General features: G+C 37.1%; 1 protein-coding gene across 1 annotated transcript in view; it reads right to left on the reverse strand.

Moving 5' to 3' along the window:
- RFC1 (replication factor C subunit 1) overlaps positions 1-27,485 on the reverse strand; it is a 79,073-nt gene that overhangs the window by 26,442 nt on the left and 25,146 nt on the right. Inside the window, 8 exon segments of the mRNA XM_033214009.1 lie at positions 579-686; positions 4,061-4,347; positions 4,964-4,999; positions 5,002-5,050; positions 7,058-7,135; positions 10,216-10,293; positions 11,183-11,415; positions 26,857-26,979. Of these exon segments, the coding sequence (XP_033069900.1) occupies positions 579-686; positions 4,061-4,347; positions 4,964-4,999; positions 5,002-5,050; positions 7,058-7,135; positions 10,216-10,293; positions 11,183-11,415; positions 26,857-26,979 (992 nt within the window).

The following is a 27,485-nucleotide window of genomic DNA, read 5'->3' on the forward strand; positions in this document are numbered from 1 at the left end:
TGCTCCAACTACCATAATTTTTCTTTCAGTTCCTCAAACATACCATGCAAGAACCTTCCCCCTGCGGGAACATCACACATTCTGGCCCCTCCGCCCAGACTACCACGCCATCACAACCCCTTCATACCTGTTGAATCCCTTTCATTCTTCAAGTCTCCATTTAAATGTCACATTCTACATGCCCCACCGAGGACCAGGTTCCTCTGCTACACTCCCTAAGGGCATCTTAGATTTTTCCCTCATAGCACATATCCCAATTATAATTAAATTATTTATTTAATGTCTCTTTCTTTAGGCTGTAAGTGCCACGCAAGCAAAAACATTAGTTTTGTCACTGGTATAGTCTCAAAGCCCAGCCTTTCTAGGGCTACTTGTTATTTAAAGGGAAATTTTTCTTAGTATCAAGCAGTGATTCATAACGTGAATAAACATCCCTAATTCTTGAAGATGGTAACTGAAGTTTTTCTGTTGATTATTTTTAATTATTAATCCTCTGCTGCTGTAATCATAGTGAATACATACATGGACCCACAAGGCAGAGGACCTCACAGAATGGCATGCCCTCTCAGTACTCTTACCTTTGGTATTTCCTTGGAGCCCAGAGCCTTGGGACCTTCTCGATTTAAGTAGCTTCGATAAGCTTGATAATTAGTGCGTTTCTTTTCAGAATCTTCAGGACTTATAGACTATGGGAAGAGGGAAAGGAAAATTAACAAAGTCATATAAAATTCATGCAAAATTAAAAATACATATCTAGAAATAAATGTTATTTTTATTATGTCACTTCTGTGTCTGGCCGTGAAATTAACAAGTTTTAGCTACACAAGTACTTCCTAACTTACAGATAATTCACTTACGAACATCCCTGCATCAGCGCTTCTCAAAACTTTCCACTCTCTAAAGCCACACACCTCAGGGCAGATTATGGGAGTAAGCCAAGTTGCCAGCTCCAAGCAAAGAAATGCAAAAAGTGTTTTACTTTAGAAATTCATCTGAATTTTAAATTCTATTCCATGATATATCCATATATCCATGTTTAACAGGAAAATACATTTTTCCCCAAGTAAACCTGATCACCCGAGAAGATATTCTGTGTTAACCCATGACCTTCCAGGCCCCTAAAGCACCAGCCTGCATCCCTAAGGATGTAAGCATTCCAGTTGGAGAATCTAAACAGTCAGTTCAAAGAAGGGACAAGCTTTACTCCAAAGAGAAGACACATTCTCTATGCTATTTCATCTCTCCCTTTCTACTTTTCTCAGGAGATTTACCACGGGTATATCTCAGAAAATCCTGGGGAACTTTTTCAAACTGTGCATCCCTAGATCCACCTCCAAGTTTCTCTTTCGGAGATATGGGGTACGGCTAGAATGTGTTTATGTGGGGGAAAAATATCCTAGATAGTTCTCATTTAAAAACCACTATCAGGCCGGGCACGGTGGCTCAAGCCTATAATCCCTGCACTTTGGGAGGCCGAGACGGGTGGATCACAAGGTCAGGAGATCGAGACCATCCTGGCTAACGCGGTGAAACCCCGTCTCTACTAAAAAAAAAATACAAAAAAAAACTAGCCAGGCGAGGTGGCGGGCGCCTGTAGTCCCAGCTACTCGGGAGGCTGAGGCAGGAGAATGGCGTAAACCCGGGAGGCGGAGCTTGCAGTGAGCTGAGATCCGGCCACTGCACTCCAGCCTGGGCAACAGAGCGAGACTCCGTCTCACAAAAAAAAAAAAAAAAAAAAAAAAAAAGAAAGAACCACTATCAGGTGTTTGTTATTTTCTACTTTCTATTTTACATTATTTTTAACTTGTAAGCAATCCCAAATCCTTTTGAGAGTAGACAAAATAATAACTTTTATATAAAGAAATGGCTTAACCAATAAAATAGTTTAGCTGGTTTGGCTAAAAGGTTGATAAGCCATTAACAGGCTGGTCCTAGAATCTAACCCTACTTTCTAACAATGGTTCTCCAATGTTGGTGTGTGTTCATATCACATGAGGAGCTTATTAAAACACAACTGCCCACACCACATTCCCTGGCAAACTCCGTATTTTTAACAAGTTTTGCAAGAGAGTCCAGTGCATACCAATATGGGAAAACGATTAATTTATGACACTCATTCTATGAAAAGAATTCTGAATGATAAACAGCTTATAAAATAACTTTGAAGGACACCCATTTTATGAAGTCAGAATTATTTGACCAAGACCAACTAAATGTATTAAATAGACTTTATTTGATGTTTCCAACCAAAACTGCTTAAGTAAAAGTTTTAAGTTATTTCTATTCAACTTCAAAAACTACAGTGAAGAGTATCATTTAAAGATTTCCTCTTTCTTCATAAAAACAGACCGCCTCTGTAAATGGAACATGTTTTAGTGTGCCTGAAGAAAACCATTCATCTACCAGATAAGCATTTAGTGAAGAAAAAAATCTGAGACCAAAAAGTTAATTGCTCCTTTAAGCGTATTTATAAGAATTGTCCACAAACAAAAGCATTCTGAAATCATCATCATTTCACTGTTCTGCACTAAAAAATAATGGTGATGACCAGTTAAAATAGGTGATATTCTACTTTTAATCCTAAGTGCCTAAGAGGCATGAATGAATAGTGGTTTCTCATTATGAATTTAAAGTAGTTCCAAATTGGAGATTCAGAGACTGTTCGCTTCTCAAATATATTTCCTAACAAAACTTTTCAAAGATACTCATTATCTCATCATTTTTTCCTTTAAAAATAATTTCAGTATCTCAACACTGTTATATAAGAATAAAAAAGAGCAAATTCAGAACTAATCCAAATAACAATCATTTTAATAATAATAGCTAAGATGGCACTTATTAGGTCCCAGGCACTGCTCTAAGTGCTTTTACATATGAAGTCATTAGGTACTATTAATATTATTCCTATTTTACAAACAGCACCAAAGCAGACAGGAGAAGTGACCAAACCTGCTCAGGGGCCCAGCTATAATTTGAAACTGGCTCCAGAGCCTGTGTGGAACCACTATGTTATACAGCTTCAGAGGACCTGAGTTCAAGGCTGGCCCTGCCACTTACCAGATGGATGATCTTGGAATAAACTCTTTCAGCCTATTTCCTCGTCTTTAAAAGTTGAATAATAAAAATAAATATCTCAGAGGGTGGCTGTGAAAATTATGAGCTACCATATGTAAAGTACTGGCACAGTATCTAATATACAATAATAAAAAATATGGGCTTATTTAGCTATATTAATACTCCATATCCTACAACAGCTTCTAAATAAGGTATCTTAAAAATACTATGATGACTTATGGTCGTTAGAAATAAAACTTGAAAACAAACCCAGACTAACACATAGCCCCAAAATACATACAGCAGTCCTCCTTTATCCGAGGAGGGTATGTTCCAAGACCCCCTAGTAGGTGCCTAAAACCACAAATAGTACCAAACTCTATATATACTTACATGTACTGTTTTTTCTATCTAATAACCAAGTCAGCTACCAAGTGACTAACCGGTGGGTAGTGTATCCAGCACGGATGTGCTGGACAAAGAGATGATTCACATCCTGGGTGAAATGAAGCAGGCTGGCCAGAGATTTCATCATGTTACTCAGAAGAGTACACAATTTAAACCTTATTGTTTATTCCTGGAATTTTCCATTTAATACTTTCAGACCATGATTAACCACAGGTAACTGAAACTTCAGAAGGCAAAACGATGGATAAGGGGAAATACCGTACTCCCTAGAAAGTTCCTACCAAGGCCGGGCGCGGTGGCTCACGCCTGTAATCCCAGCACTTTGGGAAGCCGAGGCGGGCGGATCGCTTGAGGTCGGGAATTCAAGACCAGCCTGACCAACATGGAAAAACCCTGTCGCTACTAAAATTACAAAATTAGCTGGGCATGGTGGCACATGCCTGTAATCCCAGCTACTTGGGAGGCTGAGGCAGGAAAGTCACTTGAACCTGGGAGGCAGAGGTTACAGTGAGCCGAGATTATGCCACTGCACTCCAACCTCAGCAACAAGAGCAAAACTCCATCTCAAAACAAACAAACAAACAAAAAAAGTTCTTACCTCTTTTTTAGTTGGAGAACTTTTGGTTTTCTTAGGAGTTTTTGTCTCTCCTTTCAATTCAATGGCATTTTCTTTTCTTTTTGAGGCCACGGGCTCTATTTCTTTATAAACACTCTCTTCTTTTCTTTTCATAATTGCCAGCTTAGAACTGGCCTTGGGAGAAGAGACTTCTCCTATTTTGTCAGCTGATGACTTGGAATGTTGCTGAGGTTCTTTTGAACTTTCATATTTAGTTTGCTTCCTGGGACTGTAGCTCTTTCTTTCATTTGAAAATTGTTCTGTTTTTACTAGGAAGAAAGAAAAGATTACGATTGTTGTTTTTGGAAAATGATAACCTATATCAACTTTTCTTTCATTTTTCAACTGAGTAATCTTAGCACAGAATATACCCTGAAGGCCCAAAGTCCTAAAGTGTCAAGACCATCTGTTTATAGTAAATCTATAAATACATTTACTTATAGGACTAAGATCATCTAGACTAGCAGATGATTTGCTATCAGGACCACCGAAGAATAAAACCTACAGGCAATAAGCAAGAGAGCTGAAGATGACCTGGCCAACTATGAGTCAACTCTGAGACTACCTCTGACATGAAAAGCTCAAAACATCTAGTTCTTCATCTTTATATGTTTAAGTCCACATATTGTACTATACTTGGAAATTAACAAGAAACCTGGAGTTGTAATACATTTCTCACAGTAATCATAGAGCAGATGAGCATTCTGTAACAGCTAGTATCCACAGAGCTTTCAAAGTATCTAAGCTGAATATGCTCTAATAGTCCTATGAAATAATGCCTACCTAACAATACATAATTATTGAATAGAATATTTAAACAAGATTATCATGAATTTACTTCTATGAAGACAAGTGCTCCATCTTACTTTTTTCTGCTAGTATTACCTTTATGAGGATATTTACGTTTTTCTGCTTTACTTAATTGGCTTGGACAGATGAAAACGTTTCTCCCTCTTCTGTGTCCTTTCGAGCCTAAACAAATTTTAAAAGTGTCAAATGTAACAAATAATAGAAAAACTATTACCATAAAATCTGTTGTTAAAATCCTTAAAATTTTAAGTTTAAGGGTCACCTTTCAACTAGCAGGACACTACAATAAACTGTCATTCATTCATCTACAAAATTTCCAAGGCAAATGAGGCATGTTTTATTACTTCATGTTACAAATGAGGAAACAGATGAAAGGGTATAAAAATCCATCTATAAAAAGTATCCCTCTTCATTCCAACCTGTAAATCTGGAAGTAGAAGCCTTATTTCTGCTTCCTTTATCTCAACTCTCAAATTGTTAGTATTAAGCAGTTAAAAACTAAAATCTAAACTTAAAAGACTAAAATAAAAATAAACAAAAGCTTGAAAGGAAAATGAGAGCACTTTCTGAAAGAGAAAAAAATATATCCATTCTTTCCACTGCTCCTTCAAAACTCCATTTTATAAAAAGTTCACAAATCAAGGTGTGTGATACAGTCTTTTAAAGTAATTACAATTTGACTGTCTTCAGACAAAGTAACACTTTTCAAATAAGAAACTCTCTACCACTCCCTACTGTCTTAACACCTGCCTGCTTAGTCTCAGCTCCTGATGTATCCAGATTTACAACTCCCTGCTTTAAAGAAAAGAAGTAAAATCTTTTGAAGTAGTCACATATTGACACTGACAATTATATTAACAGAATGTGATTCACCAGAAATAAAGTTAATTTACTGGAGATAAATAAAAAATAAAAATAAAATAAAGTCTTGATGTTTTAAAGATTCCCCAAAATAAGGCTGAGGCAGGCAGATAGATCACTTGAGCTCAGGAGTTCAAAACCAGCTTGGGCAACATGGCAAAACTCCATCTCTACAAAAAACAAAAATATTAGTTGGGTGTGGTGACACACGCCTGTAGTCTCAGCTACTTGGAGGGCTGTGGTGAGGGGATCAATTGAGCCCAAGAAGTAGGACAGTCAAGGTTGCAGTGAGCTGAGATAGCACCACTGCACTCCAGCGTGAGTGACAAAGTGAGACCTTGAAAAAGGAAAGAAAAAGATTCTCCAACCTCAAAATATACTCATTATTATAAGAGACTGTCATAATATAGATCTTAGAGTTAACTGATTAGAACTGACAAAACTGTGCTTCCTGAAAAGACAGTGATTAATATTAAAATTATTAAACTGGTGTTCCAAAGGAATTTTTATGAGCATTATTTTCTGAACAAGTACATAAGAACTCCTATAATAAAGAGTAAGGAAAAGGTAAACTGGGCGCAGAGGCTCATGCCTGTAATCCCAACACTTTGGGAGGCTGAGGTGGGAGGATTGCTTGAGCCCATGAGTTCAAGGCTTCAGTGTGCTATGAATGTGCCAGTGTAATCCAGCCTGGGCAACAGAGACCTTGTCTCTAAAAAAAAAAAAAAAAAAAAAAAGAACTAAAAGGCCAGGCATGGTAGCTCACATCTATAATCTTAGCACTTTGAGAGGCTGAGGCAGGAGAATCGCTTGAACTCTGGAGTTCAAGACCAGCCTGGCCAACATAACAAAACCCCATCTCTACAAAAACATACAAAAATTAGATGGGTGTGGTGGCACATGCCTGTAGTCTCAGCTACTCAAGAGGCTGAGGCAGGAGGATCACTTGAGCTCTGGAGGCAAAAGTTGCACTGAGCCCAGATCACATCTGGCTGCACTCCAGCAGAGACCCTGTCTCTAAAATAAATAAAATAAAATAAAATAAAGTAAAATATAAAAAAAGAAAAAGGAAAAGATATAATTCTTTGTTTTGAGATAAAAGGTTCTGGTTTGCTTTGATGCTGTCACCCTTCTTTTAGGAAGAATAAGTTTCTCAATGAGCTTCCCCAAAAACATTTTTATAAATCAAAATAATTTAACTTCTTTCTGGAAAAGTTATTCACGTTTTGGCTGGAGCCTAGGACACGCAAGTGTGAACACTGGTCTGTACGGTATATTCAGAATGCAAGCAGCCCAACATTATACCACCTTTTTGGTCTTGGGTTCTTCATCCAACATGGCTAATGTTCTGGCAAACTCTTCATCTTCATGCAACTGCCTCTCCAGCTGTAAAATGTGTCAGCAAAGTGAGTTGAGTTGCTCTTTTTCTTTTTGTAAATAAAAGTTTTCAATGTCAGATTCATATATTTAGAAGAAACTAGAAAAACATTTTTCAGAAAACAATTATGACATTTTCCCACTCAACATTAACAGTCAAGTATCACGGGTTTGTTTCACTAAAGCTGAATCAGATTTTGGAACACACAGTTCTGGTTTTGCAGGGATGACAGATAAAGTGAGCATATTTTTAAAGTCATATTTCTTACTTATAAAACATTAGGTCTGTACTTTTCTCTTAATGGTCCTTATGCAACACAGCTTTCTTATTTCTATTTATTGTCTAAAAAGACCTCTGAAAGGAATCTCAACCTAACAGGAAAACACAATCATCTGGGGAGCACAAAAATAGTGAATCTAAGAATTTAAGACAATTATACAGTTTTTTTTTTTGCACATAAGTAAGCTATATATAAATGTAAAATCACTTTTACTATCAAACTCCTATTTTCAATTACTAATTCAAATGCATCTGTTCTCTTTTGAAAATTTAAGTCATCATATCAAGAGTTCTAACATGCTAATATAACACTCCGACATTCTAGTTATCTCAGTTATTTCAAAATACTTTCACTTTCAGCAAAATGGAGCTCTTCCAAAAGAGACTATGTAGCAGTGGAATATCTTTCTCATTATAAACCAAATGGCTGTATACCCCCTGGTAAAATGGCCTTACGTGATATTCAATAAAAAACACCATACATTATTCAAATAAAGAAAAGGACTTCAAAATCCACTCAATCTTTTAAAAGAGAAAAAAAAGAAGGGAGGAAAAACTCTTAGAGGGATAATGAGGAAAGACATCTTCAGTCATTAACACCTAAAAGTCCTTAATCAGATTAATAAATTACCCAAACAAGATTCTGAAAGAATGTGATAAAAATGGAAAAATAGGGGATTATGATACAAAGTACCACACCTGGTTTGGAAAGGATTAGGTAACCTTCTAGTATTTGGATCAGATAAGGAGAAATCAGGTTCCTAAAAATTACTTCCTAGTTTGACCTAGGCTACTTGCGCTACCTTGAGTCATGTGGATACTTGTTTGTAGTTTATGTGATTCAGTGTGATCAAATAAGATAGAAAAATATTTTGAAAACACAAACTATAAACTGCCGAATAAAAAGTGAACAATCACAAACAATATTGTTCTCTCACAATAATACTTATCAAGAGCCCATTGTATGCCAGACACTAAGATAAGCACTGATGTAACAATGGTTGAGTGAGAGACATAAACAGTCCTGGTGAGGGGACCTCAGAGCCTATACTTTAATAGTAGCTATGACAGCGTGACAGAGTATATCGGAGGGGTTTCTAATATAGTTAAGGTAGTTTGGAAAGTGACACTTAAGCTAAACAAGAGGAAGGGAGTTCAAACAGCCGGCAGCTAAGCCCAGAACCTCTGAGAGAGATGGGCGCTCCTCCCTGAAATACTTTATTTGACTTCTGTAAGATATCAACCCCTCCTGTTGTTCCTACTTCACTAGCCACTCTCTTCTCTCCTTTGCTGGATCATCCTCCTTTTCCTGACCTCTAAATGTTAACAGTGGCCCAGGGCTCAATCCTGAGACTTTTTTTCTTTTCTATTTGCATTATCTCCCCAAGATCTCACCCAGTTACACAGGTTTAAATATTACTCAACTGGTAATGATTTCCAAATGTCCATCTTCAGTTTAGACTTCTTCCCTGAGTTCCTGACTCTTCTACCCAACCACCTACTCTGCATTTCCATGTTGAAGTCTATTAGATATCTCAAACTTAACTTGTCCAAAAGATTTCTCTGAACCAACCTGTTCTGCTTCCCGTGTTCCAGCCTTAGCAAATCATATCACCATTCACCCAGTTATTAAGGCCATAACTGAATATTTTTTTCCCAGAGACAAGGTATTGCTCTGTCACCCAGGCTGGAGTACACTGCTACAATCACAGCTCATTGCAGCCTGAACCTCCCAGGTTTAAGCAATCCTCCCACCTCTGCCTCCCAAGTATCTGGGACCACAGGTGTGCACCACCGTGCCCAGCTAATTTTTGTATTTTTGGTAGAGATGGGATTTCCCTATGTTACCCAGACTGGTCTTGAACTCCCAGGCTCAAGTGGTCCTCCCACCTCAGCCTCCCAAAGTGCTGGGATTACAGGCGTGAGCCACCATGCCCAGCCTCATCTGTGAATCTTCTTCCCTCACACCTTACATCCCATCTGTCAAAAACACTTGTACCTTTCAAGGTACATTCAGATGACGACCACTTCTCACTGCCTTTTCCTATTACAAGCTGGCATCTCTCGCCTACCATTCAGTCTGCAAACTGATCTGCTTTCGATCTTGCCCCCACCATGAACTATTAACATCATCGAAGCCAAAATAATTTTCTTTTAAGATCCATCATGTCATGTCACTTCTCATTCAAAACTCCAATGGGGCTGGGCATGGTGGCTCACACCTGTAATCCAACACTTTGGGAGACTGAGGAGGGCACATCACTTGAGGTTAGGAGTTTGAGACCAGCCTGGCCAACATGGTGAAACCCCATCTCTACTAAAACTACATAAATTAGCCAGGCGTAGTGGTGGGTACCTGTAGCCTCAGTTACTGGGGCAGGTGAGGCAGGAGAATCACTTGATTCCAGGAGGTGGAGGTTGCAATTAGCCAGATCGTGCCACTGCACTCCAGCCTGGGCAACAAAGTGAGACTCTGTCTTCAAAAAAAAAAAAAAACTCCAATGGGTTCCATTAACATCCTTTTTGTAGGTATCAAAGACCTATCATGACCTACAGGATTTGCTGCTAGCCATTTCTCCAAAATCATCTCACAGCATCTTATCAATCTTCTCTAAAAATAAATCTTTCCGTAGTAAATAATTCTCCCCTGGTCTCATTATTTATCTTGTATGGAAATTTAGATTTTCATTTATTAGATTTTAACTTATTTTACATGTAACTTCCAATGAGGTTCAATTCAAAGTCTGCTTGGACTAAATAGCTAGTCACAATATCAAGTTACTAATGATTCTAAGCAAAATGCCAATACCTCCGCATCTTCATCAAGCTGTAATTGCTTGGCGATGGCTTCATCATTTAATCCAGACTCATTTGTATTTTGTGAAAGCTATATTTCAAAGAAAATCAAGCAAAATCAGCATAAACCTTAAGTGAAAAATAAGGCACTTTTTCTTTACTGCTGCTGATTAAACACACCAATGAGAGATAAGTGTATCAGTAATAGCTGCAATGTACACCAGCCAGAAAGCCAAATCTATGGCTACTCCCTGACCATATCCAATTCCCTAATAAATAAATAGCCTATAGACAGACCTGTCTCACTTAGTTCTATTGATATATTCAAGAGAAGTACCAAAAATAAAAATTAAAAAAACCCAATCCTGTAGATTAATGTCTTGGCTTGACAAGTAGTCCAGAACATTGGCAAACCAATATGTGAGAATGATTACATTGTTCTATGGAGGAAGTGATCAAATCAACAAACACCCACTATGGGGCAGGCTTTCTTTAACTCAGGGGACTACTTTCACCATAATTTATCTGGTATGTCTGTTTCCTAAATGGCCAGAAACAGATGAATCCAATATCTGTCAAAGTAGCGAAGGTCAAAAGTGTAGCATAGGTATGCTCTATTTGTAAGGACTGTATTTATTATCTCATGTGGAAACAAATTTATTTCTAATATTGACTGGCTGAGGTCAACAGTAAAATGAGTTTGCATTCTGAGAACTCAATTTAAATTCGAATAATTACAATTTTTTCTTACGGCTTAAAAGATCTTTTCCCGCTTTCAAGAATTCAAAAACTAAATATGTAACATTCTAATTTCCTCATCCTTTAAAATGAGGGCAATACATTTTATCCATAATCATAGGAAAATTATTTTAATTATCAAAACATGTTGACCTGTTTACTACATCCTAGTTTCTCCTGTTATTAATATTAGTGAATGGGTATAAATCCTGAGCATACTTGCTTATATGTAGAACACTTACCTCTTTTCTTTTGCTTGCCACCATCTTCTTATTAGATCTTTGGACACTTCCAGTTCCAAAATAATCAAGCACTGATGTGGGTGTAAGTTTTATTGGTGATAAAGGCTTATTCTTGGTCTTAGTGTTTTCTTCATTCTTTTTCATGTTTGATGTCCCAAGATGACTATTTGTAGATCTTCCATTCTCTTTTGATTTAGAGGCTGCCGCCTTACACATAAAGTCATCTTCTTCATCTTAAATGAAATGTAACCAAATATTTTTTATAAAATATCAATTCAGTTATACAAGGCAAACACTTCTACCAGCTTTATAAAAAGTATACAAGAGGCTACACATGGTGGCTCATGCTTGTAATCCCAGCACTTTGGGAGACCAAGATAGGAGGATCATTTGCGCTCAGGAGTCCGAGACCAGCCTGGGCAACATCATGAAATTCCATCTCTACAAAAAAACTATCAAAAAATTAGCCAGACATGGTGGTGCACACCTCTAGTCCCAGCTACTAGGGAGGCTGAGGCAAGAGGATATAAACCCAGGAGGTTGAGGCTACAGTTAGCTGTGATTGCACCACTGCACTCCAGCCTAAACAACAAAGACCCTGTCTCAAAAACAAAATAAGTATACAAAAACTTTGAGATGCTAATAACTTTTTTTCCTTCTATCTCCTAAATTCAACCATCAGCCCCACATTTACCAGTGCCAGGCCTGTAATACACTGTCTCCCCCAATTACTACCGAGAATACACAAATATTTACTGAGCACCCATTATGTACCAGGCACTTAAGATACAGCAGTGAATAAAAAAGACAAAATTCCTGCCCTCGTGGAACTTGAAGTCTAGAAGAGGAAACAGATATACAAATAAACAAATATACATTGTCAAGTTAAATGTTCTATGAATAAAAAGTAAAACAGGGTGAAACAGGGTGAAAGAATTAAAGAGTGATGAAGGATACTCTTTGAGATAAGGTAGTCAGGGAATGCCTCTTTGATAAACAACACTTTGACAGAGGCCTGAAATGAAGATACCTCAGGCAAGAATATTCAGGCAGTTAAAACTACAAATGGAAAAGCCAAGATGGGAGTGTGCCTGGAGTTCAATGTGGCTGCAGCGCAATGCAGAGGCGTGCCAGTAGAGTTCGGGTGAAAGAGGTAGGGGCCAAATCCTGGAGGACTTTCTAGGCAGTAGGAATAATTTTAGTCTTTTATTATAGAATGGGAATCCACTGGAGAATTTTGAGCATAGTTTGTGACCCAACTTAAGGCCTGTCCTTTGGAGAACACACTGAAGAGGGGGGAAAGTAAATGCAGGGAGACCATTTAGAAAGCTACTGCAGTTCCAGATGAGATGCGGAAGGCTTGGACTATGGTGGTATTTGCAGGGTGGTAAGTTGTCAAGTTCTAGCTATATATTGCAGGTGAACCATCTACTGATATCTAACCATTCATTTAAGATCATAAACTCTTTGTTACATTTTATTTTTCTAAAAAGTTTCCACAAAACATCTGGCTTTAAACATCTTTTTAAGCATTCATGACAATGTTTAGATAATTAGAAGCTCCAAAAATGTACCTCAAAAGGGTCTCAATAAATTTGTTTGCTTCAGTGATTCACAAAAAAAAAAAAAAAAAAAAAGCTTTTCAATTTGGCCTATTAACAAAAGAAATCCAATAAAAATGAAAATCTAAGAGACAAACATGAGGTCGGGCATGGTAGCACAAACCTGTCATCCCAGTACTTTGGGAGGCTGAGGTGGAGGACTGCTTGAGCCCAGGAATTCAAGATCAGCCTGGGCAACATAATGAGACTATCTCTACCAAAAAAAATTAGCTGGGGAGGCAGGCAGATCACTTGAGGTCAGGAGTTTGACACCAGCCTGGTCAACATCGTGAAACCCCATCTCTACTAAAATTACAAAACTTAGCCGGGCATAGTGGTGCACACCTGTAGTCCCTGCTACTCCGGAAGCAGAGGCAGAGGGTGCAGTGAGCTGAAATCGTGCCTCTGCACTCCAGCCTGGGAGACAGAGCAAGACTCTATCTCAAAAAAAAAAAAAAAAAAAAAAAAATTTAGCTGGGCATGGTGGTGCATGTCTGTAGCCCCAGCTACTCAGAAGGCTAAGGTAGGATGAGGATCGCTTGAGCCCAAGAGATGGAGGCTGCAGTAAGCCTCAATTGTACCACTGCACTCCAACCTGTCTCTAAAAAATTTTTTTAATAAAATTGAAAACAGGCTAGGTGCTGTGGCTCACACCTATAATCCCAGCATTCTGAGAGTCCCAGATGGGCGGATCGTTTGAGGTCAGGAGTTCAAGACCAGCTTGGCCAACATGGTGAGACCCTGTCTCTACTAAAAACACAAAAATTAGCCAAGCATGGTAGAATGTGCCTGTAATCCCACTACTTGGGCAGTTGAGGCAGGAGAATCACTTGAACTGGGAGGCAGAGGTTACAGTGAACTGAGATTGCACCACTGCACTCCAGCCTGGGCGAGAGTGAGACTCCCTCTCAAAAAAGAAGAAAAAAAAAAATTTTTTTTTTTTAAATAAAAGACAACCATGAAGACTAGGTCATGGTGGGGATGGGGAACAGTTCACTTTATAAATTTGGTATGCAAAGCCACATATGAGTGGCTCTTATGTCCTCTCAACTGCTCCCTCATTCAACTATGAACATTTGCTCAAGGCCTTATGTCCCAGGCCCTGTGTTATCCTTAGGTGGCTGCCATTTCAAACATGAAAGTATCTAATGATACGTAAAAATTAAAAGGATTTAGCCTTACCTTCTTATTACTATATTTATATTAAAATGAAACTATAAATTTTGCAACACATAACTCTTACAGGTTTCTGATTACTAAATGTAAAAAATAACCCACTATTTAAAACAAGCATGTAGTAGACATCTCTGAGGATGCCAGTGCCCTTCACTACAAGCACATTTTCTCTAATAATTTACAGCTCACCCCACCCTCCAAAGGGCCTCCAAAAACACAGATATATTCCATCAGATGGCGCCACACTCTTGACCACAATCAACTAGACCAGGAGTGAGCAATTGAGCAAGGTGTGGCCAACTTTATCCTTGATTTGCTGAACCAGTATGTACAAACCAAGGTGCAAAATGTTTATTTCTACATTCAGTGAGATAAGTTAGCAGGCTCCGAATAAATTCCCCCATTTTGCTTACACTAAAGTGTTTGCAACTGAAAGACTTAAATTAAAACATATTTGTTTCACTTGTCTTCAACTATAGTCAATCTACCATAAAGTTTTAATTAAAAATTTATCCATAACTCTTTCTAAAGCACATCCAAGGTCTGATACAATTAACAGATTTCAGTTCAACCACACATTACAAAGAGTCAACAGACTAGGTTCAGTCATTCAAATATCTGTTCTCCCTACCTAACTACAGGTTCTTCTCTGCCTCTTTGTCAGACAGGAAAAAGGCTTTGCAAAAGGCTAGGTAACATCACCACTCCATTTATAACAGCCGTGTGGATCGCCCATAATAGTCCTAGTAACTAACCATTGAGAATATAATCTCAAAGTTCTTTCCTTTTCTCTAAAATAATAACACAATGATCATGGTATTACAGAAACTCAAAGTTTTTATACTTGACAGCTGGCCAGTTACACCTAAATATACCAAATTTCTTGTCTTATTAAATTTTATAATCTTTTTTTTTTTTTTTTTTTTTGAGGCGGAGTCTCGCTCTGTCGCCCGGACTGGAGTGCAGTGGCCAGATCTCAGCTCACTGCAAGCTCCGCCTCCCGGGTTTACGCCATTCTCCTGCCTCAGCCTCCCGAGTAGCTGGGACTACAGGCGCCCGCCACCTCGCCCGGCTAGTTTTTGTGTTTTTAGTAGAGATGGGGTTTCACCGTGTTAGCCAGGATGATCTCAATCTCCTGACCTCGTGATCCGCCCATCTCGGCCTCCCAAAGTGCTGGGATTACAGGCTTGAGCCACCGCGCCCGGCCAAATTTTATAATCTTTATTTGCTTTAAGTTCAACAATTGTACTTCTGGGCAAGAAGGAGTCCCTTAATGGAGAAAGAACAAACTTAAATTATCTCTGAAATGATGGTGCTCTACTAATCTCCCACCACCGTAAAAATGCCAAAAATACTAACACTCCATTTCCACTACACCTAGCCATGCTTATAAGCAGTATGACAGAAAACCCCATAGCTGAGGGGGTGAGATCAACTACTATGGAGAGCAGACTGCAGTAGGGCAAGAAAAGGGGAAGACAGAAAGTAAGTGACCATGTAGGCAAAGATGGCCTCAACTATAATAATGGCAGTATGAACAGAGAGATGTGAGTATTGTTTATAATATGGGAAAACAAATAACCTAAATATCTATTAATATGTATATTCAACCATGTAACAAAATCTCTACAGCAATAAAAATTATAACAAATATCCATATTTACTCAGAGAAATATATTCATGTTTATTAGGTGGCAAAAGCAGATGACGTAACAGTATGTTTAATGACACTGTTTATAGATATATACATAATTTTTAAATTCACATTCTAAAATCTGAAAAGAATCAATAAAACATTAACAATGTTTATCTCTGATTAGGGAAATATGGGTAATTTTCATGTTTTCTTCACAGCCTTTGATATGGTTTGGCTGTGTCCCTAACCCAAATCTCATCCTGAATTCCCACATGTTATAGGAGGGATCCTGAGAAAGGTGAATGAATCATGGGGACGGGTCTTTCCTGTGCTGTTCTCGTGATAGTGAATAAGTCTCATGAGATCTGATGTCTTGTCTGCTGACACTTGAGGCGTGTCTTTCCCCTTCCACCATGATTGTGAGGTCCCCAGCCACGTGGAACTATAAGTCCAATAAACCTTTCTTTCATAAATTGCCCAGTCTCGGGTATGTCTTCATTAGCAGCATGAAAACGGACTAATACACCCTTTTCTCCATCTAATGTTTTACAACAAATTGACTACATCCTAGAACTCTCTGACCCCTTAGCTTTCAGAGTCAGTGCTTTAGTTTCTACCTCCTCTCCACTCTTCTTTGCTTACTTCTGTTCATTATTTATCAGCATCTCTGCTATTCTGTTGCTGGCTTCACAGACTTCATAGTACCTTTTAATTTACTATTAATAAGTTTTTATTGAGCATTAAACTACATGCCAAGAACTGTAAAATAAATTATCTTTAGTCAACTAGTCCTACCTCCTTATTCAATACATAAACCCCATTTTCCACATTTCTAACAAAAAAAATAGACTAGACTTAAATACTTTCAAAATCTAGCAATGTTAATTCACCTTCTTTCTTTAGTGAATAGCAAAATACTATACTCCTTAAGAAAGTTTTTCCTTATATTAAGTCAAAATACTTCCCTGAGAATTCCACCTCTTTCCTTAACCTATCCGCTGAACAGGGAGAAAAAGTTTATCTACTTTTTCCACATTCAGCATCTGAAGACTGCCCTTATTTCTTCCTTACATCCCCTTCTCTACAAATAGTACAACAGTTTCAAGCCACTCAACATTTAGGTTACTGGGAAGATTAAATTTTTCTTAAAGGGCAGGACATGGTAGCCCATGCCTATAATCCCAGCACTTTGAGAAACCAAGACAGAAGGATCACTTGAGCCCAGGAGTTCAAGACCAGCCTGGGGAAAAGAGCGAGACCTCATCTCTACAAATAAACTAAACTAAACTAAAATAAAATAAAATAAGACAAAATTTTAAAGGCTAAGTGCCCAGTGTAGCACCTAGCCATGTTACAGCCATTCATTAAATAAAAGTAGTATTCTCTGGGAAAAACAATACTGAACCAGAAGTCTAGAAAACTGAAATTCTAACCTAAGTTTGACTTACTATTTTTATTTTAATTAATCATCAGGGTTTCACTGTGGTCTTCTGTAAACTGTTGGACCAAACAAACTCTTAAGATTTTCCCCTCTACAATTTTATGACTCTATGGGTAGCCATATAGATTTTTTTATATTATACACAATATTGATGAAAATATGAGTTTGTACTAATAAAAACACTAATTATAAAAGTGTAAATTAGTGTGACTTTTCTAGAAAGTAATTTGGTAGAACACACCCAGAACCTTAAAGAAGTTCATCTCCTTTAGCATAGTAACTCTTGGAGATAATCAGAGGTGATGACAAATATTTACATATAAATTTAGTCTAGTCATCACACTATTAGGAGCATGAAAAGTGTAAGCAACTGAAATGCTTGAAATCGGGAAATATTTATATAAATTATGGTCTAACTATACAATGGACTCATGAAGCCATGAAAAATTAAGCCCAAATTTCAAGACTCAAAAAAAAAAAAAAATTTCATGAAAATAGCAAAATTAAGCTGTCAAAAAAACAAAATGCATGACTCTGTTCTTTTATGTGCACCCTAATGTTATAGGTATAAACATCACCCCTAAAAAGGGAGGTTCTTGTCATAAGCCTCCTCTACCAGGGATCTCTGTACAATAGTGGAGGGTAACAGAGCCATTCTCTGAATACATGAATTTGAATTGAACAATGTCTTTAAGCTATAGATCAAAAAAATGTGCTATAGCTAAACACAGGCATAAGTTTATAAACATTTTTATAATTTCTGAAAAAATTTAATTATACATGGATCTCCAAAGAAAAAATATGGGTGTGTTCTACAAGATACTTTTAAGTATGTTTTCATTGGGATAAACAAAAATTGCAAATAAGGCTCCTTTTCTCTGTTAACTACAAAATAAATAGCTCTCTAAGCCCCTCAGAAGGTACGAGTAACTCTAGTAAAACACAGTTATGAAAAGACAAAGGGAGGGTAATTCTCAAGGACTGGCTCCCTTGCTTTAATACCTATTTAGTACCCCCTGATCTGTCCATTTCCCCATACTCCTTACAGTTATGAGAATAACTTTTTTTTAAAAAAAAAAAAAAAAGCAAATTCATGATCCTAAGCATTGAGATATTTCTCACAAATATAAAGGATTACATATTTATTTTATAAATAAATATGGTATCCTATAAGCCACAGGTATATCTGAAAACACTGTCATCTTGCCTTGATGAAACCAGAAAACTTGAAAAACAAGCAGTCCTACTGTTTCTCTACTATGACTTCTGAACTAGTTGTCTTAAAGTTCCTTTGCCTTTAACATTTTAAAGGCTACACCAATATATTATGGAAAGAAGACAAAACAGGCCAAGGGTACAACTAGCTGCTTCCCACAGTGACTTAACAGGTGTTGCTGTGAGGATCCTCATGTAAAATAAATATTTTACAATCCTACACAGTGTGTAGAGATGAAACATTCCAAATAAAGTTGTAGTTATTCTTTTTTAACATTTGTTCTTGTTTTCTAATAAGCTTAAATTGGATTCTGCCTCATCAGAAGCCAAAGGCAAACCATGTTCTCTTCTCCCCAGAAACTTACAATAATGATAAACAGATCTAAGTCAAATTGAGGAGAACTGGTTGAAAATCACGAACAATTGAACACTTAGATTTTCCCTCTAGGATATCTGTCTTCTTGTAAAAACACCATTTATTTGTATTTATGGCAACATAACCTCAAATGCGGTACCAACAACCAAGCAAACTAGCATTATCATATTATCCTACACACAGCAGAGGAACTGCGTGGGAGAGAAGATTGCTCTGACATTCTGAGTTAGATACATTCATTTATTTAGAAGAATAACAAAAGAGAAATAAAAAATGTGGGGGTCCATATAAAAATCTATTTATAAGGCAAGAAGGAAAAAAATCTAATTCTGGAATTCATACTGCTGAGAATCTGGCCTTTCCAAACAGATCTCTGAATTCTAATTATGTGATTTTCTTTTCTTTCGTCTAGAATACACAAAAAGCAAATTAATGAAGAGATCCAGTTACAGGGACTAAAAATAACTTATTTAGCAACAAGTCAAAAACTAAAAAACGAATCAAACTGTTCAAAGTCTTTTTCTATAAAGCTTCTTTTCAATATTTCCATGAGTCAAAAATCTAAACCATCATTTTGGTTTTAGAGACAGAAAAAGGTTCATGTATGAGCCAAGCCTTCAATAAATATTGGTTAAATTAAGTGGATGGAAGAGAAACTAAACATACCACTTTTGCCCATTTATATGGTATTTCAGACATTCTATACTTATCGGCATAAAATAAAACTTCTAAGACTGCTCATCTTCAATCAAGAAACCAGAGATCTCATGATTCACTACAAATGAATCCTCTTAGAATCAAATAGAGCCAGTTACATTTTAAAAATAAACCTTATTTTATAATTCATGGGGTCTAGTGAGGTAGCTGAGCAATAATAAATAAGAGAAAAAAGTACTGGCTTGCAATGTGATGTTATCCACCACATGGGTACCGAGTCCACTGGAATGCCTGAATAAGAAAAAGTGGGGGAAAGGCCTGGGTAGTTGCCACAGATAAATTACCCAAAGCTTCTTACAATTCTAAGGCATAAAACGGGCAATAGAAGGAAACCTGCCTGGCCACAGAGCTAAGGGAGTGATTCTGCAATGCAATTTCCCCACTGCCATTCACATACATCTTCCCCACACAAGAGGAGAGAACAGTGCTGGTCTTACTATCAAAGCCAAGTATAAGTCACTTTGTATATTATTTTATTATTATATATTGTGTTGTATATTATTAGTACTTAATGATATTTCATAACATAATTCTACTTCCTTGGCCTTCTGGAATACAGTCCTATGTCCCTCATAATTTTACAAGTGCCTGACAGCAAAGTATGTGTCACCAGAACAGTCTGTTCATTTTCAAAGATGCTTCAGGACCTCAATATTTTAATGTCTCATTATTTACTGTGCCCTTTTCAAATCTCCTTCCTCTCCATATGCCACTTGATTTTTTTCAGGTCTCGTAATATACACTAATAGAAGAGTTTGAAGAACAAATTAGCAAAAAAGATTATAAGAAAGCATCTAGCTCTCATAAATATGTGCATTTGCAGATAAAATTGCTAAAGCACTATCAGTGACCTTTGAATCATCACATAAAATAGAAATCCCTGAAGATTAAATAAATGAAGTCCTAATTGTCAAAAAAAAAAAAAAGAAAAGAAAGGCAGATCCGCAACCACAGAACTACAGAAGATTACAGATTTAGTGACAATGCTATGCAGTAACATCATGAACAGGTCAGGAGCAACATATGGCACTCAACTGAAGCAGACAAGGTCTCACTGAGCATAAACTAAGGCCTAAGCCTTTATTTCCTCTGTGAGTTATCAGACTAGTAGGTGAAATGAACACTATAAACGGTATCTGGACTTAAAGTACCTACCAAATTCTCTTCTGATAAGAGGCAGGGTTTCTAACCTCCACGTTATTGACATTTTAAGCCAAGTAACTCTCTGTCCTGTGCATTGTGGGATGCTTAGTGGCATACCTGGCCTCTGCCAATTACATGCCGTAGCATCCCCCAGTTGTGACAACCAAAACTGTCTCCAGATATTGCCAAAGGTCCCTCAGAAGGCAATATCAGCCTTGGTTGAGAAACACTGATTTATGGTAAGATAGAGAAATACAAAATAATAGTCATTACTAAGATTCATAAGTAATTAGCTATACATAAGAAACTAAACAGCTATGATTCAAAGCAAATTTTGAAAAAAATTTTGTCCCTTAATGCCAAACAATTTTAATAATGATTCTGGAAGAAACACAAAGATAAATATATCAAATTTGTAGAAGATATAAAACTAGATGACATTAAAAAATTAAGTGTACGAGAGACATCCAAAGATCTACTCAATTCTTCTACTGGGAGGGAAGGGAGAAGGGAGGGTTAGGCATTAAGTTATGAAAAAGCAAGCTGTAGACCAGGCGCAGTGGCTCACGCCTGTAATCCCAGCACTTTGGGAGGGTGAGGCAGGTGGATCACCTGAGGTCGGGAGTTCGAGACCAGCCTGACCAACATGGAGAAAGCTCGTCTCTACTAAAAATACAATATTAGCCAGGCATGGTGGTGCATGCCTGTAATCTCAGCTACTCAGGAGGTTGAGGCAGGAGATGCGCTTGAACCCGGGAGGCAGAGGTTGCGGTAAGCCAAGATCATAACGAGAGCAAAACTCCATCTCAAAAAAAAAAAAAAAAAGAAAAGAAAAGAAAAGAAAAAGCAAGCTGTAAGGCCGGGCGCGGTGGCTCAAGCCTGTAATCCCAGCACTTTGGGAGGCCGAGATGGGCGGATCACAAGGTCAGGAGATCGAGACCATCCTGGCTAACACGGCGAAACCCCCGTCTCTACTAAAAAATACAAAAAAAACTAGCCGGGCGAGGTGGCGGGCGCCTGTAGTCCCAGCTACTTGGGAGGCTGAGGCAGGAGGAGAATGGCGTGAATCCGGGAGGCCGAGCTTGCAGTGAGCTGAGATCCGGCCACTGCACTCCAGCCTGGGCGACAGAGCGAGACTCCGTCTCAAAAAAAAAAAAAAAGAAAGAAAAAGCAAGCTGTAGAAATTTTACAGTAAGATGCTACTCAAATGTGTGTGTGTGTGGTGTGTGTGTGTGTGTGTGAAACATTTACTTAGGTAATTTAAAATAATATTAATTTAAATACCTCATCTTCAAAAATTCTAAATTTAGTTTCCTTTATACAGAATTTTAGTGTACAAAGCAGTATTAATTTTTGAACAAGTATAACCTAAAAAATATAATACTCACTTGAAGGAAATTTTCTACCCTTATCACTCTAGGTTTCCCTGAAAACATCTAAGAGAAGCTCTCTATCATATACAGAATCTATACCCATTTGTCTCATGCACAAAACTATGTCTCTAAAAGTTAGCAAAGAGAATGTTACACACATCGCCAAGAATATTTTCTGCTACTATTTTCCAAAGTCATAAGTCACTGTTATTACATGGTAACCTGTAACCTAGAGAACACAACATCACCAATTTTTTTTCCATTTAACACTCCTCAAATAATTATAAATTCAGGAGTACTAACTGCCTCCGGAATTATGTGCACAATTAAAATTACCAGTCAAACAATTCAAGGCAGGAAAAACCCCCACCATTTTCGATCAAACAGCAGGCCCTGATGAAACCATAATAAAAGGTCAATCTTTGCCAAACAAGACTCAAGGTCTCTCACTTCATTAAACAGCTAAAAGTAAATATATTTACCCAGTACAACAAGTATTTGGGTTTTTACCAACCTTGAAGAACATTTTACTAGAGTCAATAGTTGGCTATAAAGATATTTATAAGCAGTTCTTTCCTTTTCCTGTAACTTGGGAAATTAATGTGGTTAAATTAGTTTTTAAAAATCAATAAATCCTAGTAGAAGACAGAGCTAATCAAAGTGATGATGAAAAATATTTCTCATTGAGCAAAATGGAAAGCCTAAAAATCTGTATAACAATAATCTAAAAAGCTAGCTGTATAATAATATAAGCAAAAATACTTGAAACCTACATTTTTCCTAAATCTGTTTTTCATTGCTTATAAAGCACTCTGCAACAGAAATAAAATGCAAGCCACATATAAAATTTCAAATTTTCTCATAGCCACATTTTTAAAAGTAGAAAGAAGTGAAATTAATTTTAACCATATATTTTATCTAACCCAATAGATCCAAATTATTAGCATTTCAAAATGGGATCAATAACAAAAAATTAATAAGGTAGTTTACCTTTTTTGTGTAGGAAGTCTTTGAAATCTGTGTTTTTAAAATAAATTTTATTGTATATATCTAAAGTATACAACATGATGTTAGGGGATATATAGATAATAAAATAAATACTATAGTGAAGCAAATTAACATATCCATCATCTCACATAGTTACTCATTTTATTTTTGTGGCAAGAGCAACTAAAATGTACTAATTTAGCAGGAATCCCAAATACAGTACAACCTTATTAACTATAGTCCTCATATTATACATTAGATCTCTGGACTTGTTCATCCCATGTATCTGCTACTTTGTAACCTCTAATCAATATCTCCCCATGTCCTTCTCAACCGCCCGCAACTACTGTTGCATTCTCTATTGACTTTTTTTTTTTTTTTTTTTTTTTTTTTTGAGGCGGAGTCTCGCTGTGTCGCCCAGGCTGGAGTGCAGTGGCGCAATCTCGGCTCACTGCAAGCTCCGCCTCCCGGGTTCACGCCATTCTCCTGCCTCAGCCTCCCAAGTAGCTGGGACTACAGGCGCCCGCTACCTCGCCCGGCTAGTTTTTTGTATTTTTAGTAGAGACGGGGTTTCACCATGTTAGCCAGGATGGTCTCGATCTCCTGACCTCGTGATCCGCCCGTCTCGGCCTCCCAAAGTGCTGGGATTACAGGCTTGAGCCACCGCGCCCGGCCTTTTTTAAGAGTTCGCATTGTAAGTGAGATCACGCAATATTCTTCTTTCTGTGCCTGACATTTCACTTAACATAATGTCCGCCGGGCTCATACATGCTGTAGCAAATGACAGAACCTCCTTCTTTTTTTAAGCCAAATAATATTCCATTATTACATATACCACAATTCCTTCATCCATCCACCGTCTGACACTTAGGTTGTTTCCATATCTTGGCTATTGTGCACAATGCTGCAATGAATATGGGAGTGCAGATAACTTTCTGAGGTGGTGATTTCATTTCCTTTAGGTATATGCCCAGAAGAGAGATTGCTGGGTCATATGGCGGTTTTATTTTTAATTTCATTGGGCTCCTCCATGCTGTTTTCCATAATGGCTGCACCAATCTACATTACCACCAATGGTGTACAGGTTCCCTTTTCTGCACACCCTGAATAATATTTGTTATCCCTTTACTCTTTAATGATAACCATCCTAACGAGTGAGGTGTTACTGCACACTGGTTTTGATTTGCATTTCCCTAAGGATTACTGATATTAAACACTTTTTCATATACCTGTTGGCCACTTTTATGCATTCTTTGGAGAATGTCTCTTCAGGTCCTTTACCCATTTTTAAGTTTGACTGTTTTTCTATTGAATTGTATGAATTATTCACACATTTTACATATCAACCCCTTATCAGATATATGATTTGCAAATTTTGTCCCAATCTATAGGCTGTCATTTCATTTTGTTGAGTGTTTCCTTTGCTGTGTGAAATCTGTGTGTATTTCACATTCACAGCATTCTCAATTCAGACTAAGCACATTTCAAGTGCTCCACAGCCACAAATAACTAGTAGTTCCCATACTGGACCACACAAATCCATAACATAAGTGGGCCAAATATCATTTCCAAATTTCTAAAGCTCAATTACAAAATCAATAGAAAGCCCTAAGTAAGTAAACAAATACAAAATGTCTTTAAAGGCAGATGTAGGCTTATAAGAGAGTCAAAACATAAGAATAACAGTTAATACTTATTGAGCATTTACTATTTTAGATCCTAAGTCAGACCCTATTTTAAATGCTTTTCAAGCATTATCTCATTTGACTATCACAAAAGGCTGCTGATGCAAGTACTAGTGATGTCTCCATTTTACATAGAAGTAAACTAAAACACAAGGAAAGTTAAGTAAAGATTTAACCAAGGCCATGCTCTTAAACAGTATACATGCTATGCCACAAGAAAAATGCCAATAGAACCAAAGGTTGTTTTTAAAATCAGAAAACAGAAGATAAGAAAAGATAAAGTATGCAATAATGAAAAAAATCCTATCTTTTGGAATTAACAGGTTTTTTAGAACTGAATCATGTCATATGATACTTTTCCACAAGAAGCTCCAATCTCCAGATAAACAATACAGTTTTAGATTAGAATTTTTACTTTTAAACTATTACACAAATATTGGGAATACTCATTCTATTTTATGGAACGAGGTAATGCCCAATTCTATTACACACACACACACATTTTATTTAACCTTATACTGCTAATATAAAACAAAAATATTTATGACCCAATATTGAAAAGTATGGTTTTAGCCTAAAGAGTAACGAAAGTATTACTTTAAGGTCAAGGATTTTCCAGTAGAATATTAATTTGAAAAAGCTGCACTTCTCTTTTATGAAACTCTTGTATTTGTGATTTTATTATGCCAATCTTATTATGGACTTTTTTTAATAGTCTCATTCTCTTGTATGAAGGAAAAGGCTTATCTTCTTCCCATTCACCTATCATTTCAAACAATAAAGTATGAAAAGATAAAGCAGGCAATAATAAAGCAAGCTTCTTCCCTACATCTCAATTCTAAGAAAAAAATAGAATGCATAATACTGAACACCACCTTAGATAGGTACATCATACCCCAAGATTTTTAGCTAAAACAAGAGGACAATGTTTACTTTCACATGTATATGCTACCAGCAAATGACACGAACACTGCCTAATGTTCATAAAAAGTTTTCAGATAAAAAGCTGGACATCTCTTCAGATAGTAACATTCAAATATTGCTCATCTTAATGGATGACTGGATACAGAAAGAAAAAAATTGCTTGTCTGAAATAAACAGTCCAAAGTGAAAGAAACTGTGATCAGAACTTAAATTGTCTGACCTTTTTATTTACTTAAAATCACCAGATAACAACAGCCTTGATCCACAGTTGAAGGCCATGGCTGGCTGCACACTAACTTTGACGTTTTTCAGGGTGTCACTGGAAAGCCTGATCACACCACCTTCAGTTACATAATAAACCTATCACCATACTGTTCTTACTCTCCCCTCCCACCTGTTCAAAACTTCACAAAGGTAGCCAGAGCTAAGAGGAGAGCCTCTCAATTTAAGGGTTCGTTTACACAATGTGCCTGAGCAGATATTTAGCAACAGCACGAAAAGGTTAAGAGTCAGTCACCTGCCTATAACAAAGAAACATCTCAGTTTAGGAAAAATTTCTCAAAAAAATATGTTCACATCACTTACATTTTGTCTGTAATATTTTGAACAATTTCATCAACAAATGTTTCACATAACTTACAAAGTTCACCTATGGACTTGGTTTTCCTTTTTATTTTTTCCTTTGGACTGCCTACTCAATGTGTCAGGCACTGGGTCTGGCCCTTTCATGTACATCATCCCGTATTATTTCGGTTATGGTCTCCTCCAAGGGTTAACAACGTTACAATCGAAATGACTTCACCACTAACTTATCTGAGCTTTTCTTCTAGGATGACAATATAACTCTGGGATCCTTACATAAAAGAACAGTATTCATGAAACAATTATTTACACAACAAAATATTTCAGATTAGCACATAATTATTTATAAATGTCCTTTGCACTTTGATTACTCTTAAAACAGATCTAACAGAACTAAATTTAAGTACAAAACAATCTTCTTTAAAAAACCCAATACTTTAATTTTCAGTGTCACCAGAGAATACAAGGAATTCAATATCAGTGCTAAATAATAAATCACAAAACGTGAGTAATCACTGTACACTTAGATTACTGACTTTGGCCTGCCAGATAAAAAGCTTACATTAAAAAAGTAGTTCTAAAACAACCCAATACTATTTTAATATACGATTCAGTACAAGCACTTAAAAAAAATTCCAAGAGCCAATTTCCCTGTAATTGGTCCTTAATCCACAGGAAATGCCAAAGATGATCCCAGCCTTCCCTGATAAATATAACTCAACAAAGCAAAAAGGCAGTAGAAATTCTATTCAAAGTGAAGGAGGTACATTTAGACACCAACAAAAAACTCAAGAACATAACACACAATGCAACCTTACCTGTTTCTGAAATGTATGTAACAGGATCCTGCCGTGAAATTTTACCAGGTTTAGAAGATACTGGCGATTTTTCTGGTTGCTTTTTGGCATTTTTTACCTGCAATGTCTCCTCTGACTCTGAATCTGTATGTGAGAGAAAAATAAAATGAAACTTGGAAAAGAACTATTATAATACAGTGCATTTTTAAAGTAGTCATGGTGAACCAATTCCTCAAGGTCTTTTTCAAGGCACATGTCTTCTGTGAATTCTCACAGGTTACTTTTACTCAGTGTTAAGACTATGTATTAGTTTCCTATTCCAGCTATAATAAATGACCACAAACTTAGTGGCTTAAAACAACTAAGCCACTAAATTTATTATCTTCCAGTTTTGGAGGTTAGATAGACGGTGAATATGGGTCTCATTGGCCCAGTCAAGGTACCAGCAGGGCTATGTTCCTTTCTAGACACTCTAAGAAAGAATTTTATTTGCCCTTTTCCAATCTCTAGCGGATGCCAGCATTTCCTGGCTCAAGGACCCTTCCTCCATCTTCAAAGCATCAAGCAGCATCAAGCGAAAGTCCTCATGTTGCCATCTCCTGGATCCTCTAACCTTCCTCCACAGTTAATCTCACTCTCTAAACCCTTTT

Source organism: Trachypithecus francoisi, unplaced genomic scaffold, assembly GCF_009764315.1.
Source record: "Trachypithecus francoisi isolate TF-2019V2 unplaced genomic scaffold, Tfra_2.0 Lachesis_group1, whole genome shotgun sequence".
Taxonomy (NCBI): domain Eukaryota; kingdom Metazoa; phylum Chordata; class Mammalia; order Primates; family Cercopithecidae; genus Trachypithecus; species Trachypithecus francoisi.